Raw genomic sequence first — 22971 nt, 5'->3', positions numbered from 1 at the left:
GTGTTGCAGGTGGTTAGGAGCTGCCACATGGGCACTGGAAACTACTGTCTGACCCCTAGTATACACCCTGGCATGCATGCCCAAATATACATACATACAAAATGTAGTACCATTCAGAAATTAAAAATAATATTGTGCCATGTGTTTAGCGTCCTGGCGAGGACCCTGGGAGAAGCAAGCCTGACTCTCCTGCATGCTGAGGGACAGACAGCATGACTGCAGAAGGAGACTGATTTGGCTGTGGCTAGGGAAGGCACATCCGGTGTTTAATTAATATGCTGCTTTTGTCTTTTCTCTTTTATCCATGAGTTTAGTTGCTGTTTTGTTTTCCCCCATCAGTAAGAAGACAATTCACAAGGAAGTATGTGGTGTCTAGTCCTAACTGGAGGCTGCAGGAAGCAGACATGGCTATTTATACTGGCCTGCTGTTGGATGTTTGCATCTCTATGTCAACTCCACATGAACCTTACATGAGACCCTGCTTCAGTTGCCACCTCTTTGCCTCTTTGTAGGCTTCTTTAGTTCAGCTGCAGGATTCCGTGTCCCAGTATTGGAGACCTGACAGGCCTTTTGTGTTTGACATTTTGTTGTCTCACTTCCTTTAGCAAGGTGTGACATTCAGAAAGTTGTTGATAACGGAAAGAATTACAGAAGAAACAAAGACCAGGGCTGTGTCTGAAGAGGAATTTCTCCTCTGCTGGCTCTATCCCCCTTGTCTTCCATCCACTTCCACCGCTGTGTCTATCCCTGCTTCCTGGGTGAAGGAACACCATGACCAACCAAGGCAGCTCTTAGAAAGAACAACATTTAATTGGGGCTGGCTTGTAGCTCCAGAGGTTCGGTCCATTATCATCATGGCAGAAAGCACGGCAGCATCCAGGCGGGCATAGCTCTGGAGAAGCTGAGAGTTCTATATCTTGTTCTGAAGGCAAACAGAAGATGTCTTCCGATCAACTAGGAGGAGGGTCTCTGGAAGCCCACCCCCACAGTGACATACTTCCTCCAACAAGGCCACACCTTCCAACAGTGCCACCTCATTGGCGGAGCATATTCAAACCACCACAGAAGTCAGACTCCCACCAATGGGATGAGGCATAGTCTCTATAACTGCATGAGAAATAAAAGACAGAGGCCGGTGATCTTGGCCTGGTGTGCTTGCTAGCTGGTGCACACGCCCTTTGCGTTGTGTGTGTGTTTATGCAACACCAAAATTATGCTTTCTGACAGTCTCATCTACATGTCCTGTCAGGTCACCCACCGTCAGATTTACAGACGTTAGTCATAAACATAAGTTAGTGAAACCAGCCATGTGTTGTTTAATAAGTTATTCTTTTTTAAACTTGTCCTGTAGGACCTCACATAATGTATGACAGAATTCCTTGGCAATGTGAGTGGGGTATAGGAGGTTACCACATAACAGAATCTGAGTCAGTTGTTGGAAATATGCAAAGCATTTGATGCATTAATTTGAAAAGCATATGGAAATTTTCAGAAGTTAAGAAGGAATTATTAGGAAAATTTAAAGAGTTGTGTCTGGACGGAATCCAGAGGCAGGGTCCAGAGCTGCACTGGCATGGGCTGTTGGGCATAAAAAGTTTATTATCGCCGGGTAGTGCTGCTGCCAGCCTTTGATCCCAGCACTTGGGAGGCAGAGGCAGCAGATCTCTGTGTGTTCAAGGCTAGCCTGGTCTACAGAGCAAGTTCTACTACAGCCAGGGCTACATAGAGAAACTGTCTTGAAAACAAAAATGTTCATTATCATTGTTATTAATACCGTGGGTAGACAGAAAGACAACGGCTAGCCAGAGGCTCTGAGGAGGACATTCGGGCCCAAGCAGCAGAGATGGGGCCTTGTCTTAGAGATTTCAGAGGAGCCTGCTCTGGGGCTGCTATCTCTGATTCTCCAGCAGGCTGCAGGAAAAGAATGTATCATTGTACTCTAGTTCTCTGATATGTCTGATTGTTCAGTCTGCCCATGCAAGGCGCTCACTTGGGGGAGTAAGAAACCAAGTACCCCGGGGCTGGTGAGATGGCTCAGTGGGTAAGAGCACAGACTGCTCTTCCAAAGGTCCTGAGTTCAAATCCCAGCAACCACATGGTGGCTCACAACCTTCTGTTGCAAGATCTGACTCCCTCTTCTGGAGTGTCTGAAGACAACTACAGTGTACTTACATATAATAAATAAATAAATCTTAAAAAAAAAAAAAGAAAGAAAGAAACCAAGTACCCGGGAATCCGTTTGCTAGAAATTCAGGTAGCTGGCTGAGAAGATGCTCGCCAGCTTCTGTCTGACCGGGGAGGGTGGACGACTGCTGCAGGTATTCCGTCCCGAGCAGCATCCTGGTCTGGATGCTGAAGCCTGGAGAGATGGCTCAGGGGCTAAGAGTGCTTGCTGCTCAAGCATGGGGACCTGGGTTCAAATCCCCTGGCACACACATACAAGTCTGCAAGTGGCCATGCATATGCCTGCATCTGGAATGCCATATGGAAAGGAGTCAGGAAAATTGCTGGAGGTTGCTGGATGCCACCATAGTTGCAAAGTTCAGTAGAAGACTGTGACTCAAGGAATAAGGCAGGAGAGTCATAGAACAGCACACTCAGTTTTGGAGTCGGAATAGTCCTCTGAGGGGGGAGTGAGGGTGATTATAGGAAAGATAGAAAAAAAGATGCAAGAGACCGACATCGGAGGTCTGCAGGTCATTACCACGCCAGCCCCGAGTGTATTTCTCAATCTGCTGGTATCAGTTATTTGCAGGGTGACTTGGTATTCTTGGTTACTACGGAAGTGCAAAGTAATAGTCCCTGTTAGTGCGTATTTTAGGTTAGTAGTTGAGAGTACAGAGCAGGACCAGAATGCCCGTCTCTTATACCCCGCATTTGCTGCTTAATGATTGTAGAACTACGCGGCCTCACTCAGAGGCGTCTCAATGTCCTCAGAGAGCGCGGACTAAACTGGATCCCCGAGATCCGATATCAAAATCACAGACGAGGGAGTCTGATTGCTCAGGTCAGGTCAGGTATCTTCTGGATGTGTTGGTTGATGGACATGGAAACACGGTACAGAATAATCAAGTCCCCTTCCCAAGATGTACCACGGTATAGCCGAGGCTGGCCTTGCACGATAAATGTATAGAATGCTTCTTAGTGTGCCGGGATGTAGGCTTGTCCTACCATACTAATTCACATGCTTCTATTGCCCCCGCCCCTTCTTTTTTTTTTTTTTTTTTTTTTTTTTTTGTACACTGGGTCTCTCTAGAGCCCTGGCTGGCTGGCCTGGAACTTGGCCGGCCTCTAACTCACAGAGATCCTTCTACCTCTAAATGCCATCCCTCACAAAATAGAGAAATGTGATGAGTAATTTTAAACAGTTTATTAAAGCTGTCTTGAGGTGAACCCTTCCTTTTGCCTTGCCCATAGCATCTCCCAGTACTTCCTTGTCGCACACCACTGTCATTTATCTCCTAAGCTCTGTCACAGTCCCTCCACCCTGTGTATTTCTTCCGTTTGGTAGGCAGAGTAAGCCATTCCTTCCCTCTGGTTCCTCACTGTAATGTCTGAGATCAACAAGCAGCATTGCTGATGTTCAGGAGCCAGTACAGGAAGCGTTTGCTCTGGTCACTCCCTGCATCTCACCCCTTCGCTTTTTGCAAGTCTTAGCTTGTTCCCTCCCTGCAGGGTGGCTTTGCTCTCCCCAGGATCTCAGTCTTGCTCAGCCTCCACATCCTTGGCAAATACAGCCAAGGGCTTCCATCAGCGTCCTTCTCTGGTGGAGCAGTCACTCGTGATCATTAGCGGGCTTCACAGAACTTGGCGGGAGGTGGAGGTTGTTCAAAGTTATTGAGTGGTTCAGTATCCATCTTCTGGGAAGCCCTGTGGTGTGAACATGTTCATCCCATACCCTCCACCACAATTAATCAAATTAGCTAAGTTATGGTCTCAGGACATGGGACTTTGGGAAAGTGATAGGTTGTAAGGGCAGAATCTTCATGGATGGAACTGGAAAGAGAAAGAAAGAAAACAGACCGCTGTGTTCGTGTGGTAGAATATGGAAGCTGTGGGGGGAGGTGACTGGAGAGGTGGCACATTTTAGTTTCTGCTAAATGAGAATTTCAGTTTACTCTTTAATTTTTGTAGTGCTCTAGATCGAACCCAGGGCCTTATGAATGTATGGCAAGCGCTCTGCCATTAAGCCACATCCTCAGCCTACGGGCTAACTTTGAGCTCCTCTGGCTATTGATGTGTAGGTGTTAACTAGACGTTACAGGTCCATAGCGTCTATTTGCTGTTCCTCTGTCAGTCAGAAGGCTTTCATGATACCCTGTTATTTACATCTTCTGCTTAGCTTGCCCAGGCTCGCAGGGAGGAATTTAGTGGTGTCTGGATGCAGCCTTGGAGGACACCCAGCATGCTGACAGTGTGAGGCCCTGAGGGGAATTCATGAGGCTTCTGTGGTGTTCAGTCAGGGTGGCATTACTGAGGTTCCAGCACTGGGGAGGTGTGGTGAGGAGAGGGGACAGTCTTTTCATCCGTGCCAGAAAGCAAGCGTCACAGTTTTGGTTTAGTATTGCAGGCAGAGAGAGCGTGTGCAGAGCAAAAAGCATGTTTGCAGAAGCTGTTGGAAACTAAGCTGTAGTCCTGGAGTCTCTTCTCCAGGTTACCCTTTCCCACATACTGTTCATGAACTCCCTCCCTCCCTCCCTCCCTCCCCTCCCTCCCTCCCTCCTCCCTCCCTCCCTCCCTCCCTCCCTCCCTCCCTCCCTCCCTCCCCTCCCTCCCCTCCCTCCCCTCCCTCCCTCCCTCCCTCCTTGTTTCTTTCTCAGTCATTTTGGACACCATCTTTGTACATGTGCACTAATCCCCACTGGTTGCTAACACTGTTCACCCTGTGTTAATGCAGCTAGGATTCAAGAGCATGCAAGTGAGGATGGAAATAGAAACATCTCAGAAGACATGCAGGGACCCCACAGGGGACCAGGAGTGGGCTGCAGCTGGGGGAAGGGGCTGCTATTCTAAGTGCTCCTTGGTTTTCCTGTTCCTTTGTTTTGTTTGGGATTGAACCTATAGCCTTAAGTATGAAGCATTCTACAGCTGAGCTATACCAGTAGCCAATTTTGTTTTGTCTTTGAGACAGAGTCTTACTATGTAATCCTGGCTGTCCTGGAACTCACTCTGTAGACTAGGCTGGCCTCAGACTCAGAGATCTGCCTGTCCAGTGCTGGGATTATAGGCATGAGCTACCACCTCCTGGCCATTTGTGAGGGTTGCTTTAAGGAATCATAGAAACAAGATGCACATACAACACTTAGGCCAGGTTGTCTTGGGACATTCTGAGTACTTGATATATAGTTTAAAACAAAAAGAAAGAGCCAGATGGGGCTCAATGCACAGGCTTAGCAGGCTTAAGGCCCTGTACCATCCCCAGCACAAAACAAAGCAGGGGGGAGGGAAGAAGAGAGAAGGCAGAGAGAAGAAGAAAAATGTCTCTAGCATGGGCTTGTGTTAGCATCTTTTTCTTAGCTTTTGTGGGCACTGATTTCCTCTGGGCCCCTAGAGGCTGTGTGGTAGTGGGTGGGCCTGTGTGGTAGTAGGTATGCCCTTTTGTGAAAGTAGGCAATACCTGGGAATGGACACTTTCTCTAAAGGAGAATTGATTGGTTGCAATTAGCCCATGGTAACGTATACATGGAAAAAAATGAAATAATAGGCTTTCAGAGTGATTTTGTCTTTATGTGCTTTCTTTCTTGTTGTTTTTGAAACAGTGCCTTTGACGATGAGACCCTGAGGCTTCGGCAGCTGAAGCTGGACAATCAGGTGAGCAGGGGCTCCTGGAGGACTGCCCAGGCTGGTGCTGAAGTCCCGTCAGGGTCTCACAGCAGGACTAGAAGGGCAGGGTCACTAATGGTTACTCATTAATACTGTGTGAACTTAGGAGTCGCTGGGCCAACACTTGAAGACGGTAGCAATACACGGTTTTATTAATAATCAGCGAAGAGCCCCTAGCTCCTATAAGGCTTAGAAGAATGTTGTAGCTGGGCATGGTAGCACTAACTGGGAATCCCAGCCCCAGAGAGGCTGAGACAGCTCCCTGGGAGTTCACTGCCACTCTGAGCAAAGAGGATAAAAGAATTATTTACTTTAGTTAGCCCATATAAAAGACACAAAAAAACCTCTGATGTTTATTTGCAAGCTAGATTGGGCAGGTTCTATGTTCCTTGTTCCCTGCTGTTTGAGTCTCGCCTGGGCTGCTTTTGCTCCATCAGCCTGTCCTCCGGGGGCATTTCTCCTGGCCACGAGCTCATAATCTATCCAGTCTCATGGCAGCCTCCGCCTCCTCTCTCCAGCTTCTCCCCTCCCCAACTCCTGTGGTCTCTCTCCAGACCCCTCACTCAGGTCTCAGGTTCTGCCAGTCTCTCTGTTCTGCCCAATCACAGGCTCTAGCCCTTTATTAACCAATAGCCTTAAAGTGGGGAGTAAGGCTTACACAACAAAAGCCAATTGGTATAATGGAGGATGGACGCTCTTGCCTGGATAGCAACCAGAATTGGGTTTTAGAATTTAGCACTTGTATACATAGCCATAGTCCAACCCCCAACAACGTAGGGAAACCATATCTCAGTAACCCAAGATAATAATGATAATAAATAAGGAAGTAAAAGTTGCATTGGCCTATCTCTTGTTGCTATAACAAAATACGTGAGATTGGGTGCATTGTTTTAAAAAAGAGACTTGCTTAGCTCACAGTTTTAGACACTAAAGTGCAAGATTTAACAGCTTCATCTGTTTGGTGTTTGGTGAGGGTCCCTGTAGGAAGTGCACTACAGTCTTGCTTAAAGGTCCATCTTAAAGAAAGGCATTTTCTCAGCTGAGACTCCCTCTTCCCAGATGACTCTGGCTTAGATCAAACTGACATAGAAGTAGCCAGCGCAGCCCCCTAAGTTACATCCCAGTGTGGCAGAGAAGCAACAGGGGAAACAGCTCAGTTTCTCGGAGCGGGGGATTGGATGGCAGTTCCTGGCTGGCCTCGAACTACAGAGATCAGCCTGCCTCTGTGTCCCCAGTGCTGGGATTAAAGGCGGGCGTGCGCCACCACTGCCCAGCTACTTAGTTATTTTTGACGTGGGAACGGGTTGGAGTTTTGAGACAGGGTCTCACCCTAGCCCAGGCTGACTCCAGCCTCCCCAGTGCTGAGATTACAGGCGTGTTCCACCTTGCCCAGCTGCGTTTGTTTCCTTTACTGGACTAATTATTGAATAAGAACCAAGGGCAGGTTATAAGAGGCACATTCATCTTTGATTGACACATAATAATTGTACATATTTATGGGGCACGGTCACATCTCATACCAGGCTTATGTGGATGTGTGTTTGTTCCTGTGTGAGAAAATCATAGGGCAACCTGTGGGTCTCAGTCCTCAGCTGTCCAGCCAGCTTGAGACAGAGCCGTGGGTGGCATGAGCCACCTAGCCATTGAGGTTAGCTGGCTGGAGCTTCTGCAGACTCCCCCGTCCCTGTCTCCCGTCTCCCCAGATGGACACCCGAAGATTATAGCCACTCGAGCTACTGCATTTGATCTCATGTTTCCAAGTGTAGGAGGAGGCGTCTAATCTTCAAGCTCTTAGTGTTGGCTCCTAGCATCTCAGTGGGTGTGAAATGCAGCCCAGTTCCCATCTCCCTAATGACTTAACAGTCCTAAAGTGTTTCTAACTTAAACTAACCAGGGTCTCACTGTACAGCCCTGACGTCTGGAATTCCAGTTCCAGATCTGACTCCCTCCTCTGAACTCTGTGGGCACCAGGCATGCACTGTAGCACGTGCATACATCCTTTCAGGCAAAACATTTATGCGCAGAGTAAATATAACTTAAAAAAAAATAGTACATGTGCCAGCCCTTTCCTTTCCATTGTACTGGAACCTTCTCCTGACCCTTCATGCTTTTCTGCCTGACTTTCTTGCTTTCTTTATCTTGCTACTGGTTTGGTTTGGTTTGGTTTGCTTTGGTTTGGTTTGCTTTGGTTTGGTTTGGTTTGGTTTGGAGGGACTTAACTTTACCTTGTTACCCAGTCTGGACATGAACTCCTGGGATCAAGATATCTTCCTGTGCTGGGCTCGGGTGGCGCAAGCCTTTAATCCCAGCACTTAGGAGGCAGAGGCAGATATCCTCCTGCTTCAGCCTCCAAAGTAGCTGAGACTAAATGAGCGACCCCCAAACTCATTGGTAACCACGGCTTTGAACACAAAGGGTGTGTAGGTTAGTTGTTGACACAAGCTGGACTCAACTTGAGAGGGAACCTCATTGAGAAACTGCTCCCGTCAGATTGGACCGTAGGCAAGCCTGGGGGTGGGATTTTTCTTGATTGATGATTAATATGAAAAGATGCAGCCCACTATGGGTGGTGCTATGCCTGGGATGGTTAGCCTGAGGTAAATAAGAGAAAACTGAGCCAGCCACAAGGAGCAAGCCAGTAAGCAAGCAGCCTTCCTCCAAGGCCTCTACTCTAGCTCTTGCCCCCAGTTTCCTGTCCAGACTTGAGTGGAAGTGGAAGCTAAGCCTCTCTTCTCTAAGTTACTTTTGGTTCTGTTGTTTAGCACTGCAGCAGTAACTAGAACACAAAGCAAATGCCCTGCCCCACCCCCTGCCTCTTCATCTTGCTTTTACCCACAGACTCTTTGTTCTCTGCTCAGAATGTCCCAGGTGCCTTTTCTTTCTTCCCACTTCAGTCAAGGTCATTTGATTTTGAATTTTTGTAACCGAACAAGAATGCAAAACTGAGGTTGGCCTTAGGGGGAGGGGGTGCATCCCTATAATCCCAGGATTTGGGGGGTCTGGGCAGGATTACTAGTTGTAAGTCAGTCTGGAATCCATAGGAACGTTCCGTCTCAGAAAAAAAATAGTCTAAGCTATTCCAAGAGGGTAGGCCCTGTGTTGTAATGCCGCATTATCTCTCTAGAGGGCACTGCTGGAGAAGAAGCAGAGAAAGAAGCGCCTTGAGCCACTCATGGTACAGCCAAACCCAGAAGCCAGGCTGCGAAGGTTAAAGCCACGAGGCAGTGAGGAGCACACGCCTCTGGTGGACCCTCAGATGCCTCGCAGCGACGTCATCCTACACGGTGTGTATTTAGACAGTGCCACCTCTGACTTAAGTACAGTTTTCACAGACCCGAGATAAGGCCGGGGGCGGGGGGGGGGGGGATGCTGAGGCGCTTTCTGGGTCTTTGTGAGAAAAAAAAAAAAAAAACGTGGAAGATGCCTCCAAATTTAAGTCCACCCTAGAACTACTGATTCTGATGCAAAATGAATTGTACTTTCTGAAATGAATGACTAAACCTCAAAATTCTCCAAATGAATGAACATTGTCTGGCACTGAGCCACTCCCCCAACCTCCTGGTCTCAGTCCTAGGTTCTGAACAAAGCTTGAGTTAGCCAAGTTCGTTAATAGAATCGGTCCCAGGCCTGGGTAGCCATAGGAGCACATCCCCGCAACCGGCCAGCTCAGTTCTGGTTAACTCTCACCCTTTCTCCTCCTCTGGACTCCTAGGCATCGACGGTCCAGCTGCTTTCCTTAAGCCAGAGGCTCAGGATTTGGAAAGCAAGCCTCAGGTTCTCTCTGTGGGCTCCCCTGCCCCAGAAGAAGGCACGGAAGGGAGTGCAGATGGGGAAAGCCCCGAGGAGACAGCCCCCAAGCCAGACCTTCAGGAGATTCTCCAAAAACACGGTGAGGATGGTGCAGAGCTTAAGACGGGGTATCCATCCTCCTTTCTCTCACTGGCTTGTATTCTAAGTGGCCCAGGCTTGTTTGGGGTTTCAACATCTTCGACATTGAAGGGGGAATGCTTAGCAACAGTTGTTGTTTATGCTGTTGTCTGAGAAAGCAGGTAGTGGACTACAGCCTAGTGGTTATTGTATATGATTTTTCCTTCTGAAAATTATCCACTGCCTACTCCCGCCTGTTACTCAGATGGTTTTCTGGAGGAGGCATAAACAAGATGAACACCTTCTAAGGTGCCAGTGACAAACTGAGGGCCAGCTCCACCAAAGGTCACTCTGTGGAAATAATGTTTATTTACAGAGCATGGGGGGAGGGGCTACTCAGGAATGGGAGCTCTTCGCCCAACAGACCTCAGCTGAAAAGCCTCACCCAGCAGATGTGAGGACTTCCCTTGGTGTCACAGATGGAGCCTTGCCCTCCAGCGTCCCCAAGGCTTGCAATTACAACAGGTGGTAGACAGAGACTAGCTACTCAGCTGAGGGTCTTGGGACCCTCCCCTGCCCTATGTGAGGGGTTATAAACAGTCAGCATGCCCACTTTGGATTGTCCTTTTGCAAGAGGGTGCAGCTAAACACCCCAAGATGGTCGGAGCTTGGCTTGAAGGATAGACACTCACATCACCTCTTTTTTAGCAGAGTTGTTCTTCACTACTTTGTCTACTACACTCTAATTCTGTGACAAGAGGCTGTTTTGTCAGTTGCTGGTGTTACAGAAGGACATGCGTTTTAGAGTTCCCCTGAAATCTCTTTTTCTCCTTAAAAACAATTTCACAGTGACATCAAGTGCCCGGTTTTGTCTATTTTTGCCTTTTTCCCCCCCTTGAGACAGGGTTTCTCTGTGTACTCCAGGCTGTCCTGGAACTCACTGTGTAGACCATGCTGGACTTGAACTCAGAAATCCACCAACCTCTGCCTCCCCCCAGTGCTGGGATTAAAGCCATGTCCCACCACTGCCTGGCAGCAAACCTGGTTTCCTTTTCCTTTTCGACAGGGTGTTGTTATGTAACCCAGGCTGGCTTCCCATCTCAGCCTCCTGATGCTGAGTTCATAGACCTTCATCACCATGCTATATCCCCACCCTTGAAGTGAGAAAGTGAAGGCCTGTGAGGATCAGTGGATGTGAGGTGCTTGCATTGCCAGCTCCCACCGGGGAGAGTCTGCTGCAGCGTGGTAGGGTAGCTGGATACTGAAAACAGGTTCCTGTGTTCATCCTTTTAGAAACTAGGCTCTGAGCATCAGTGAGCCAGCTTAGTGGTTAAAGACACCTACTGCCGACCAAGCCTGAGCACCAGAGCTCAGTATCTGGAGTTCCATGATGTGAAAGGAAGAGGTCGGCTCCTATAAACTCTTCCCCCGTACACACACCTCTTAACTAAGTAAATGAATTTTAATTTTAAAGAAAAACAGTTCTGAGGGCCAAGGAGATGGCTCAGTGGACAGAGGGACCTCCCAGGACCCACATGGTAGAAGGAGAAAAACAACCCCCACCGAATAAACAAATTAAAATGTAATTTTTAAAAAGTTTAAAAAAGAAAATGGGGGAGGGGTGCTGGTGAGATAGCTCAGCGGTTAAGAGCACTGACTGCTCTCCGAAGGCCCTGAGTTCAAATCCCAGCAACCACATAGTGGCTCACAACCATCTGTACAGCTACAGTGTAGTCATATATATATATATATATAAAATAAATAAATCTTAAAAAAAAGAGAGAGAGGGGGGCTGGGGAGATGGCTCAGTGGTTAAGAGCACTAACTGCTCTTCCAGAGGTTCTGAGTTCAAGTCCCAGCAACCACATGGTGGCTCACAACCACCTGTAATGGGATCAGATGCCCTCTTCTGGTGTGTCTGAAGACAGCAACAGTGTACTAATATACATAAAATAAATAAATAATTCTTTAAAAAAAGAGAGAGAGAGGGGCTGGTGACATGGCTCAGTGGGTAAGAGCACCCGACTGCTCTTCCAAAGGTCTGGAGTTCAAATCCCAGCAACCACATGGTGGCTCACAACCATCCATAACGAGGTCTGACTCCCTCTTCTGGAGTGTCTGAAGACAGCTACAGTGTACTTACATATAATAAATAAATCTTAAAAAAAAAAAAAAAAAAAAAAAAAAAAAAAACAAAAAAAAAACAAAAAAAAAAGAGAGAGAGAGAAAGAGAGAGAGAGAAAAGAAGGAAGAGAAGGAAAGGAAGGAAGGAAAATGGGGGCCAGGTGTGGTGCATGACCTTGGCACTCAGGAGGCAGAGGCAGGTGGATCTCTGAGTTCAAGGCCAGCCTGGTCTACAAAGTGAGGTCCAAGATAGTTAGGGCTCAGGTTACACAGGGAAACCAAGGGGGGGGGGAAGAAATGGGTTTATTCTGACAGAGGTTTTGTCGCCTAGGGGTGCACACCTCAGTTGCTGGAGTGCTTGCCAACATGCGTGAAGCCCTGAGTTTGATCCCTGGCACTGACAGAACTATGTGACACATGCTTATAATCCCACCACTTGGAAGATGGAAGCTTATAAAGCGAGTTTAAGGCTATCCTGGACTACATGAGGCCCTGTCTTAAAAAATAAAATAATGGTCGCTTTATGCTAGGAGTGCCAGAGAGTCCCTGGATGCTCCTAACCCAGACTGGGTGGTATGGCAGAGTCCCAGAGGAAGTTCGAGGGCCTGACAACACAGGAGCTGGCCCACTGAGATAATGGCAGTGATTGGGTCGGAGAGAGGGAAAGTGGGCAGGGTGAACCTGGAGGGCTTAGAAGAGCTGGTTCTGGGCATGGAGCTGTAGGACATAGTGGGCACTCAGGAGACACAGGCAGGCAGATCTCAGTGTGTTTGAGGCCAGCCTGGTCTACAGACTGAATTCAGGCCAGAGCTACATGGCGAGACTCCGCCTTAAACAAACAAATTGAAAAAGAAGTCACAGGTTCCATAGAGTGTGGGAGGCCATAGCAGGACTTTAGAGTTTGCCTAAAACATAATGGGAGGTAGTGGTGAGACAGGTCTCATGTAGCCCAGGCTGGCCTCAAGCTTGTTTTGTAGCCAAGGTAGCCTTGACTTCATAGTCCTTCTGCTTCTGCCTCCTGAGTACTGGGACTACAAGCATGTACTACCAGACCTGATTCCAGTTAGTAATTTATTGCTGCTGCTGCTACCACTATTACTACTAACTTTTTTTTTAAAGATTTATTTATTATTATAAATGGGTACACTGTAGCTGTCTTCAGACAACCAGAAGAGGACGTCAGATTTCATTCCGGGTGGTTGTGAACCACCATGTGGTTGCTGGGATTTGAACTCAGGACTTTTGGAAGAGCAGTCATTGCTCTTACCCACTGAGCCATCTCGCCAACCCTACTATTATTATTATTAGTGTGTGTGTGTGTGTGTGTGTGTGTGTGTGTGTGTGTGTGTGTATGTGTACATGCCTCAGCACACTTGTGGAGGTCAAAGAGAAACTTTAGGGAGTCAGATCTTTCTTTGATTCATAATGTCTGTTAGGTTCATTATTTCTGTTTCATTTCTGTTTGGATGGCCTTTCTATTGGTGAGAGTGGGGTGTTGAGGTCTCCCACTATTAATGTGTGGGATTTCATGTGTGATTTAAGCTTTAGTAACATTTCTTTTATCAGTGCGGGTGCCCTTACATTTAGGGCATAGATACTCAGAATTGAATTCTGAATATCTTGGTGGACTTTTTACTTTGATGAATATGAAGTGTCTTTCCCCATCTCTTTTGATTAATTAAGGTCTATTTTGTTAATTACTAGAATGGCTACACCACTTTGATTCTTGAGTCCATTTGCTTGGAAAATCTTTTTCTAGTTTTTTACTCTGAGGTAGTGTCTATCTTTGATGTTGAGTTGTGTTTCTTGTATGCAGAATGATGGATCCTGTTTTTGAGTCCATTCTGTAAGCCAGTGTCTTTTTATTGGGGAATTTGAGTCCATTGATATTGAGAGGTAGTAATAACTAGTAATTGTTAATTCCTGTTATTTTGATGGGGGTGGGAGTGTACATGTATGTTGAGTGCTTCCCTTCACTTGTTTTTGCTGATGTGAAATTATTTCCTGTATTTTCTTGGATATAGTTAACCTCCTTGGGTTGGGGCTTTCCTTCTAGTATGTTCTATAGGGCTGATTTATGGATAGGCATTGTTTAAATTTGGTTTTGTCATGCAATATCTTGTTTTCCCAATCTATGGTGATTGTAAGATTTGCTGATTATAGTAGTCTAGGCTGACATCTGTGGTCTCTTTTAGTCAGCAAGACATCTGCCCAGGCTCTTCTGACTTTCAGAGTCTCTGTTGAAAAGTTGCGTGTAATTCTAATAAGCGTGCATTTATGTCATTTGGCCTTTTCTCCTTGCGGCTTTTAATATTTGTTCTGTACATTTAGTGTTTTGTTTATTATGTGGCATGGGGATTTTCTTTTCTTATCCAGTCTATTTGGTGTTCTGTTAACTTTTTGTATGTTTATAGGCATCTCTTTCTTTAGGTTAGGAAACTTTTCTTCTATGATTTTGTTGAGACTATTTTCTGGGCCTTGGAGCTGGGACTCTTCTCCTACTTCTCTTCCTATAATTCTTAGGTTTGGTCTTTTCATGGTATCCCAGGGTTCCCGGATGTTTTATGTTAGGAACTTTTTAGATTTAACATTCTCATTGATTGATGTATTAATTTCTTCTGTCACATATCTTCTACACCTTAGATTTTCTTTTCTATCTCTTGTATTCCACTGGTGATGCTTGTGTCTGTAATTCCTGTTTTCATACCTAGGTTTTCTATCTCCAGGGTTGCCTCAGGGTGTGTGTGTGTGTGTGTGTGTGCTTTATTGGTTCTATTTCCATTTCCAGGTTATGAACAGTTTTATTCATTTTCTTTACCTGTTTGATTGCATTTTCCTGTATTTTTAAAGGGATTTAGTTACTTCCTCTTTAATGGCCTGTAGCATCTTCGTAAGATTGGAATTCAGGTCACTTCCTTGTGTTTCTGATGGTGTTCTGACACTTGCTTCTAGATGTCTGGGTTTGCCGTTATTATACGTTTAGGTGCTAATTTCTCAGTTTATCTTTGTTAGAGGTTTTTAATTTTTTTTTTATTTTTTATTTTTTTATGTTTTTTCCCCTTGGTTTCTGTTTCCTGTCTGGTCTTTTGGCCTGAGTGGCCTGTACTTCTCTGATGACCAAGACTTTAAGTCCAGTTGGTTGTCTCTGCTAGGGATTTTCTTTTTTTCTTTTCTTTTCTTTTCCTATCCTTTCCCCTTTCCCCTTTCCCCTCTCCTTCTTTTTCGAGACAGAGTTTCTCTGTGTAGCCCTGGCTCCTGGAACTCACTCTGTAGACCAGGCTGGCCTCAAACTCAGAAATCCACCTGTCTCTGCCTCCCAAGTGCTAGGATTAAAGGTGTGCGCCATCACCGCCCAGCTTTGCTGGGGATTTTTGTGGCTTGTTTGAATTCTGGTGTTTTGGGTGCCAGAGTTGTCTCTGCAGTCCCTGGAACCTACGTGAACTCTGGGACAGCAGAGGTCTCCTTCTGAAGTCATGGGTCAGAATGTGGAGCCCAGGTGGTAGGGTGCAGTTCACAGCAGTTTGGGGTGCTTTAACGGGAGTCTGTGGGCATAGGGCGGGGCCTTACCTGGGGTCCCTCCATACTCTTGATTCCTAATACGATCTTTCCAAGCCACAGTTAGCAGCTGCTGAGAGTGTTTCCTTTTTTGCCAGGCATCTTGAGTAGTGTGAACTATGACGAGGAGCCTGACAAGGAGGAAGATGAGGGGGGAAACCTCAGCTCCCCGTCGGCTCGCTCAGAGGAGAGTGCTGCAGCCAGCCAGAAAGCAGCCTCGGTATGTTGTGCTGGAGCAGCTAGTGGGACTGTCCCCAAACACCTGACAAGTGTTTACCTCAGGGCTCCTGGGTCCCTATTTGACCCATCGGGTCGCCCTTGGCTAGAGGAGTGAAGACAGGGTCGGGAAGAGACAGAGGGTTTGGTCCACCAAGTGTCTGTCGCGGGAGGTGACATTTGTGACCAGTTCTGGTTGCTCACATTGAACTCTGCTTCCAGGAGACAGGAGCTTCCGGTGTGACAGCCCAGCAGGGTGACGCCCAGCTTGGAGAAGTGGAGAATTTAGAGGACTTTGCGTATAGCCCTGCCCCTCGGGGTGTCACGGTGAAGTGTAAAGTAACCAGGGATAAGAAAGGCATGGACCGTGGCCTCTTCCCCACCTACTATATGCACCTGGAACGGGAGGAGAACCGCAAGGTATGGGTCCGTCCCAGGCCGCTTTCTTCTAGTGCTAGGGACAAAACGTCACTAAGCTGGGACCGCACCATCAAGCCACCTCCTAAGCCTGAGCCGCTCCCAAGAGGACAAGGTTGTTGTAGGAACCGATTATGTCCAGGAGGTCCCTCTAGTTAGACCACACAGCACATGACAGTGCGTCCTAGTGCCATCCAAGTCATGGGCAGGCCTTTTAGTTTCTCACACCTGCCCACCTTCATGTGGAGAAGTGTTTCCCTGTGTTAGGGTGGAGCTCAGCCTCCTGCACTGCGGTAGGTGACCCACCACTGAGCTGACCCACCAAGTGCTGGCTTTCATTTATATATTTACTTATTTTTATGGGTTTTGTTTTTTATTTGTTTGGTTTGTTGGTTGGTTTTTGTTTGGTTGGGGTTTTTGTTGTTGTTGTTGTTGTTGTTTTGTTCTTGTTTTTTGAGACAGGATCTCTTTACGTAGGCCTGGTTGTTCTGGAACTCACTCTGTAGAATCCCAAATTCACTGAGATCTTCCTGCCTCTGCCTCCTGAACGCTGGGATCACCTGCTGGGCCCAGATCGATTTCTTTGCACATGATATGGTACTGATAAAGACTGTGGACTCACTGGACAGGTGTCCTACTGACATTTTTCTTTCCTCAGATATTTCTTCTAGCCGGTAGAAAGCGGAAAAAGAGCAAAACGTCCAACTACCTGGTCTCCACAGACCCGACAGATTTGTCTCGTGAAGGGGAAAGTTACATTGGCAAACTCAGGTGACGGAGCCTCAGATCCCTGGCCTATTCCTCCTGTAGTTCCGTGATTTCAGAGTAATGGCTGTTGTATCCTTCCCCCGCCCCATCCCCCCTTCTGCCCCACCCCCACCCTGCAGTCTGGTCAGCTTCTACCCTTCTCTGTTACTAGGGATTAGACTTGAGGCCTTACTACACTTGGTACGCAGTTGCTCTACCATTGAACTACATTCCTAGCTTTTGCTATACTTTTCTTCATTTTTTTTTTTAATGTTTCAAATACATAGCTGTGTTAATCTTAAAAAGCAAAAAGGTAGCCAGGGTGGTGTTAGTGCGCGCCTTTAATCCCAGCACTTTGGACGCAGAGACCAGGTGGACCTCCGTTCGAGGCCAGCCTGGCCTACAGAGCAAGTTCCAGGACAGCCAGGGCTACACAGAGAAACCCTGTCTCGGAAAACCCAAAAGGCAAAAAGTTAAAAGTCTTGAGGCATAATGGCGCACACCTGTGAACCTGGAGCTTGGAAGATAGAAAGAAGCAAGTACGTTTGCTAGGGCCACATAGAGAGCTCGTCTCAAAACTAAAGGAATAATGTCATTGATTTTATTAAATTATTAGTTGTTAATAAAGTATTAATAACTTATTTATCTATTAAATTCTTTAAAATAAAAATGTTTAAAAAGAAAATATCAAATGGTATCTGTGCTGGCCTCTGGCGAGCAGGCAGACAGACAGGTCTCCCCTCTACTTCTGTCCTCGAGAGGAAGACTGCAGGTCATCATGGCAGCTTTCTCTCCCAATACTAGATCCAATCTCATGGGGACCAAGTTCACAGTGTATGACCATGGTGTCAACCCAGTCAAGGCCCAGGGTCTGGTGGAGAAGGCCCACACCCGCCAGGAGCTGGCTGCTATCTGTTATGTAAGTGCTCCCCTTGCCTCCCCTAGTGCTCCCCGCTGTGCCCTCCTGCATGCCTGCCAGACCCCCAAGCCGGCTCTTCTCCATCCTCCTTCCATGTTTCCTTGACCCCCTTCTAGGGGCTGACATCATTTAGATGACCACTTCAGTTACGATCAACTCTGCATTAGCCTTCCTTTACTGATGCTTAAATTTACGCTTTGGTCAGAGGCTACAGTAAAACATAAATTAAGATTAAAACCAGCTCTTTGCATTTAATCTTTCCCTCCTTCCCTCCACTCTTTCCTCTTTCTTCCTTTTTTTTTTTTTTTTTTTTTTTTTTGGTTGTTGTTGTTTTTGTTTTGTTGTTTTCTTTCTAGGCAGGGTCTCCTTGTCTGCCCTAGCCTTCTGCATATTCCAGGCTGGCCTCAAACTCTCAACCTTCCTGCTTCAACCTGCTGAGTTCTGGGATTAAAGGTGTGTACCACCACGGCTGGCTTTCTTTTCTCTCCTTTTTTTCCTTCCTCTCATGACAAGGGCTCACTACTTTGCCTAGGCTAGCCCCAACCTCCTGGCCTTAAGCAATCGTCTCACGTCAGCCTCCCAAGTACTAAGACATGGGTGTGCAGACGTGTGCCACCACGCCTGACTTCCTTGTCCAGTCCTCGGTCTCTGTTTAGTTCCGGCAAGGAAACAGAACTGGTTTTGGCGCTCTTGGGGCAGGCTGCGTTATCTGTGCCAGAGGACGTTGCCCGTGAAAGTAGAACATAGTTTCTCTTTCCCTTCCATTTCCAAATTCTGCCCTACTTTACTGTCTTTCAGGAAACAAATGTCCTCGGTTTCAAAGGTCCCAGGAAAATGTCTGTGATCATCCCGGGGATGAACATGAACCATGAGCGCATCCCTTTCAGGCCACGAAATGTAAGTAAAAAACATTTTCCCAGCGAGAGCAGGTCGCAGAGACAGAAGGGAAATTACACTCCACCAGCAAAGGTCTCTAAACCACAGCAATACACCTCTTACGCAGTAACAGAGTACAGCAGAGACCAATTTTGAGAACTGCTTTTTCTGAAAGCCCAGGCTGGAATGGTCATCTTCGTCAGGAAAGCCAGTGCTCCCAATCACCAGAGTAGGATGTTCCAGACACTTTGATTTAAGAAATGCTAGAACAGCCGGGTAGTGGTGGCGCACGCCTTTAATCCCAGCACTTGGGAGGCAGAGACAGGCAGATTTCTGAGTTCGAGGCCAGCCTGGTCTACAGAGTGAGTTCCAGGACAACCCTGTCTTGAAGCCCCACCCCCACCTCCACCCCCTCAAAAAAAAAGAAATGCTAGAACATTTGAATCTCAAGGCTGGGTCTGGAGAGATGGCTCAGTGGTTAAGAGCACTGGTTCCTCTCTCAAAGGACCCAGATTCAATTCCTAGGACACACGTGGTGGCTCACAATTACCTGTAACTTCAAATTAAAACAAAAATCAGTAATTAAAAAAAAAATGTTAAAAAGGAATTCCACGGGTGACCAGAAGGGGAGCAGTTTGTGGGATGTAAAATGAATAAGAAAGAAAAAATTGAATTTAAAAAAAAAAAAAAAAAAAGACTCCTGGCCTGGCCTGGCCTGATGTTGGCCTCTGGTCCTCTGATTTCAACCTTTCTGAAGTGAAGAGGCGGGCCTTGTCCCTGCCTCTCAGGATTATGAGTAAATGACACAGTAGTCATTCTCCCTCCACACAGGAACACGAGAGCTTGCTTTCAAAATGGCAAAACAAATCCATGGAGAACCTGATCGAGCTGCACAACAAGGCCCCGGTGTGGAATGACGACACCCAGTCCTACGTGCTGAACTTTCACGGCAGAGTCACCCAGGCATCCGTGAAAAACTTCCAGATCGTCCACGGGAATGACCGTGAGTGCGAGGGGGGGGCGGGGCTGGGTGGGACTGGGGCAGACACAGAAGTGACCAGCTCCGGGGTGGCCCGGAAGCCAGACTGGAAAATGATCTCTTGGAAAGATAGCTCCTCAGGGTGAGAGGAGTCTTTCCGTGGCATATCAAAGGACTGTTGGGTGAGGCCATTAGGACCCAGGTGCCAGTGACCTCATGAAAGCCATCAAGTGACTTCAGCCCATCCATCCTCCGGTCCCGGTCCCACCGGCTTTTCTAGGCTTTCTTGCTGCCCTCCATGCTAGTCAGGAGTAATTTCCCAGTCTGAGGGAGAACAACAGACAGAAAATTGAATGTGTTTATCTTTTTGAGAGCTGTGATCCTCCTTCTCTCTCTCTCTCTCTCTCTCTCTCTCTCTCTCTGTCTGATTCTCTCTCTCTGTCTGATTTTGTGTGTGAGGCTAGGGCTAGTACTTCCCACATCCCAGGCAGGTGCTATACCACTGAGCCATTTCCCTGTCCCCCCCTCCCCCATTTGCCTATTGTTACCCACACCTACCTCCCAGTACAACCACATTGACCACCAACACAGTGTGGTTTTCAGCTTCCCTAATGCTGCGATCCTTTAATCGGTTCCTTACATCGTGGTGACCCCCAACCATACGGTTATTTTCACTGCTGCTTCATAACTGTAATTTTGCTACTGTTACGAATCGTAACGTGGATATCTGACATGCGGGCCCCGTGAAAGGCGTCTCGACCCACAGGTTGAGAACTGGCTCTAAGGAGTTCATCTCTTTCTGTTTGCAGCTGACTACATCGTCATGCAGTTTGGACGCGTGGCTGATGACGTGTTCACACTGGACTATAACTACCCACTGTGCGCACTTCAAGCCTTCGCCATCGGGCTGTCCAGCTTTGACAGCAAGCTGGCGTGTGAATGAGAAGCAGCAAGCAGGGGATTTCTTCACCACAGAGCCTTCAAGAGCAGAAAGCTGCTGCCTCTGCCCCTGCCCCTGCCCCTGCCCCTGCCCCTGCCCCTGCCCCTGCCCCTGCCCCTGCCCCTGCCCCTGCCCCTGCCCCTGCCCTAGCACAAGAAGAGCAACATTCTGCCCCTCTGGTGAATGATCCAGTGTGTGTGTGTGTGTGAATGTGCATGTGTGTGTTTGTTTATACATGCATACACATTCACACATGGATGCATGCTTCCACGTACTCGTTCATGCCTTCTCTGAACTTCAGAGACCTGGTCATAGATTACAACTTCTCATGTGTGAGAGATGGCTTAAAGCACAGGGAAGTAGACACCCAGGCACACTGGTGTCTCCTGATCGCACAACAGACTCTGTGTGGTGAGTGTAGCTTTCATGTGCTCGGGCACTTCCAACAGAATCAGGTTCTAATGATTTAATACTTGGGCCTCCTGTTTTGAAGGCCCTTTCAAAAGGGGGCTTTTCCCTTGGATGCCTTTAGCCCAGGAGCCTGCAGCCTTCCTCAGCCAATGGTCTGATAGTGTCTCTTGCACTGACCCCAGTCAGGTCCTTTAGCACAAAACAGCCATAACTAGTTGGTGCACAAAGAGTGTAGCTGTGTCCCAATAAAACTTTATTTACAAAGTGGGCATTGGCCTAGTTTGGCCTGTGACTCTGGTTCGCAGGCCTGCCTTGGCTGTGTCCCTGTCCTCCAAGGCTGGAGCATCTTCCAGGCTAGATGTGGAGAGGCGGGGGGTGGTTTACTTTTCAGTAGCAGCAGACTGACATTTTATTTTTATTTTTACTTTATTTTTTTTTCCCATGGATCTCTGTGTAGCCCTGGCTATCCTGGAACTTATTCTGTAGACCAGGCTGGCCTCAGAGATCCACCTGCCTCTGCCCCCCAAGTGCTGGAATTAAAGGCTTACACTACTGTGCCTGGCCATAGACAGACTCTTAAGAGGAATTCTTGCCGAATCTACTCTTGGTAGCTTTTGCCTCATGGAGATTATGGCTGCAGAGTGTCATATATCATCTTGGGACATGTGACACTAGTTTGTTCGTGGGTCTGAAAGGCTCTGCTGTCCCCAGCCTGCCTCTTGCTTATTCTCAGAGTAGGTTGGTGGGCAGCCATCTCAGAAGCATGACTGTGGCCAGATCTTCGGAATCTTTGCTCTCTGGAATCTTAATCTAGTGTCTCCTTAGAGGCAGCAAGAGTCTTGGTGAGGAGGTCACCTCGCCGACACTCCACAGGCTTTGCCTGTCAGCTTTGTCCTCCAGCCTCGAAACCTGGCCCACACCAGTGGAGACACTGCCCTGCATGCTGAGTCTTTGAGATCTTGAACATCTCGAACATCTCCCAGCGAATCATGACAAATTCCTCAAGGTCCCCAGCCTACAGTGTACCTGAACTTAAGAATTCAAAAACTTTGGGTCTACATTCAGTGGTCCCCCACTCTCAAACTGGCAACTGCTCCGTGGTTTTTCCTGTATGGAGGAGGTCCCTGCATCCCTGCATCCTGTTGCTCCATGCTCACAGCTGTGTGACGACTACAGCGTGAGATCTGGGAGGTGAGACCTGTGCTAAGGCCAGTGTCTTGCCTGTCCCTTCAGATGTCACTGTCTCTGCCTCTGGCAGGCGTCCCATCAAGTGCCTTGTTCATAAATGTGCTCTGAAACCTGACACACCTCTGCTTTCCCAGACGAGCCACCTTTGTTGAGTGAAAACTGCTCTCTGTCTCCACTTGAAGGGGGTGGGGCTATGACTTTCTGCCCAGCCTAGAGAGCTGTATACTCCCATTTCATGGACTCTGCTTGAGTGTGCAGGTTTTACATGAATTCTATTTATACCTTTTGTATGCCACATAAATAAAGATAATTTATATAAAGATGTCGCTTTCCCAGAATACCATCCCTTGGGTTTCTCCTGTTGTGTTCTTTAAGCTCTTTGAGCCAAGTAGCAGCAGAATTGGGTCTTTGGGGTGGAGGTGGGGGCACCACAGACTAAGAACCCAGTTTAGGAGGCAGCATAAAAGTGTCATACTCACGATCTTGGAGCTCTGCATGAATTGTGGAACTCAGCAGACTGCACTAGGGGCCCAGGATGGCCAGGCCAAATCATCTTGGACACTGGTCAGCCTCCTGGATCTAACAGTAAAACTGTGTGTGTGTGTGTGTGTGTGTGTGTGTGTGTGTGTGTTAGGATCTTGTGGCTATTCAAGGCTATACTGGAAAGCAGCCCAGGCTGCCTTTGAACTCACACCCCTCCTACCTCAGCCTCTAGCACTGAGACTAAGAGCTCTGTGCACATGTAATGGACTGTGTCACCTGATATTGATACGTGGAGAGAAAGTCTGCACTCACAGACCTTTCTAAGCTTTTACTCCTTGTTCTGGCTGGTTTTGTGTGTCAACTTGACACAAGCTAAAGTTATCACAGAGAAAGGAGCTTCAGTTGGGGAAATGCCTCCATGAGATC

At 47.5% G+C, this 22971-nt stretch overlaps 1 protein-coding gene across 4 annotated transcripts in view; it reads left to right on the top strand.

Moving 5' to 3' along the window:
* The window catches only part of Tulp3 (tubby-like protein 3), a 34734-nt gene extending 12329 nt beyond the window's left edge, over positions 1-22405 (top strand). The window contains exons 2-12 of one of the 4 annotated variants that reach the window (XR_003956188.1): positions 5760-5811; positions 8948-9107; positions 9536-9712; positions 15468-15589; positions 15808-16005; positions 16661-16773; positions 17554-17668; positions 18025-18121; positions 18467-18565; positions 19376-19547; positions 20333-22405. Coding sequence is in view for 2 of the 4 variants with exons in the window: in NM_011657.2 (NP_035787.1) it covers positions 5760-5811; positions 8948-9107; positions 9536-9712; positions 15468-15589; positions 15808-16005; positions 16661-16773; positions 17554-17668; positions 18467-18565; positions 19376-19547; positions 20333-20466 (1342 nt within the window). In the remaining 2 variants the exon portion in view is untranslated. Of the gene's footprint in view, positions 1-5759; positions 5812-8947; positions 9108-9535; positions 9713-15467; positions 15590-15807; positions 16006-16660; positions 16774-17553; positions 17968-18024; positions 18566-19375; positions 19548-20332 lie in introns of those variants that run through there. The other 3 variants (XR_003956187.1, NM_011657.2, XM_030255314.1) reach the window with 3 other exon arrangements.
* The last annotated feature ends 566 nt before the right edge of the window (positions 22406-22971 follow it).

This window comes from Mus musculus, chromosome 6 (genome assembly GCF_000001635.26).
Source record: "Mus musculus strain C57BL/6J chromosome 6, GRCm38.p6 C57BL/6J".
Classification (NCBI taxonomy): Eukaryota; Metazoa; Chordata; class Mammalia; order Rodentia; family Muridae; genus Mus; species Mus musculus.
The sequence above is the reverse complement of the archived record's forward strand: the minus strand, read 5'-3'. Positions and strand labels throughout refer to the sequence as shown.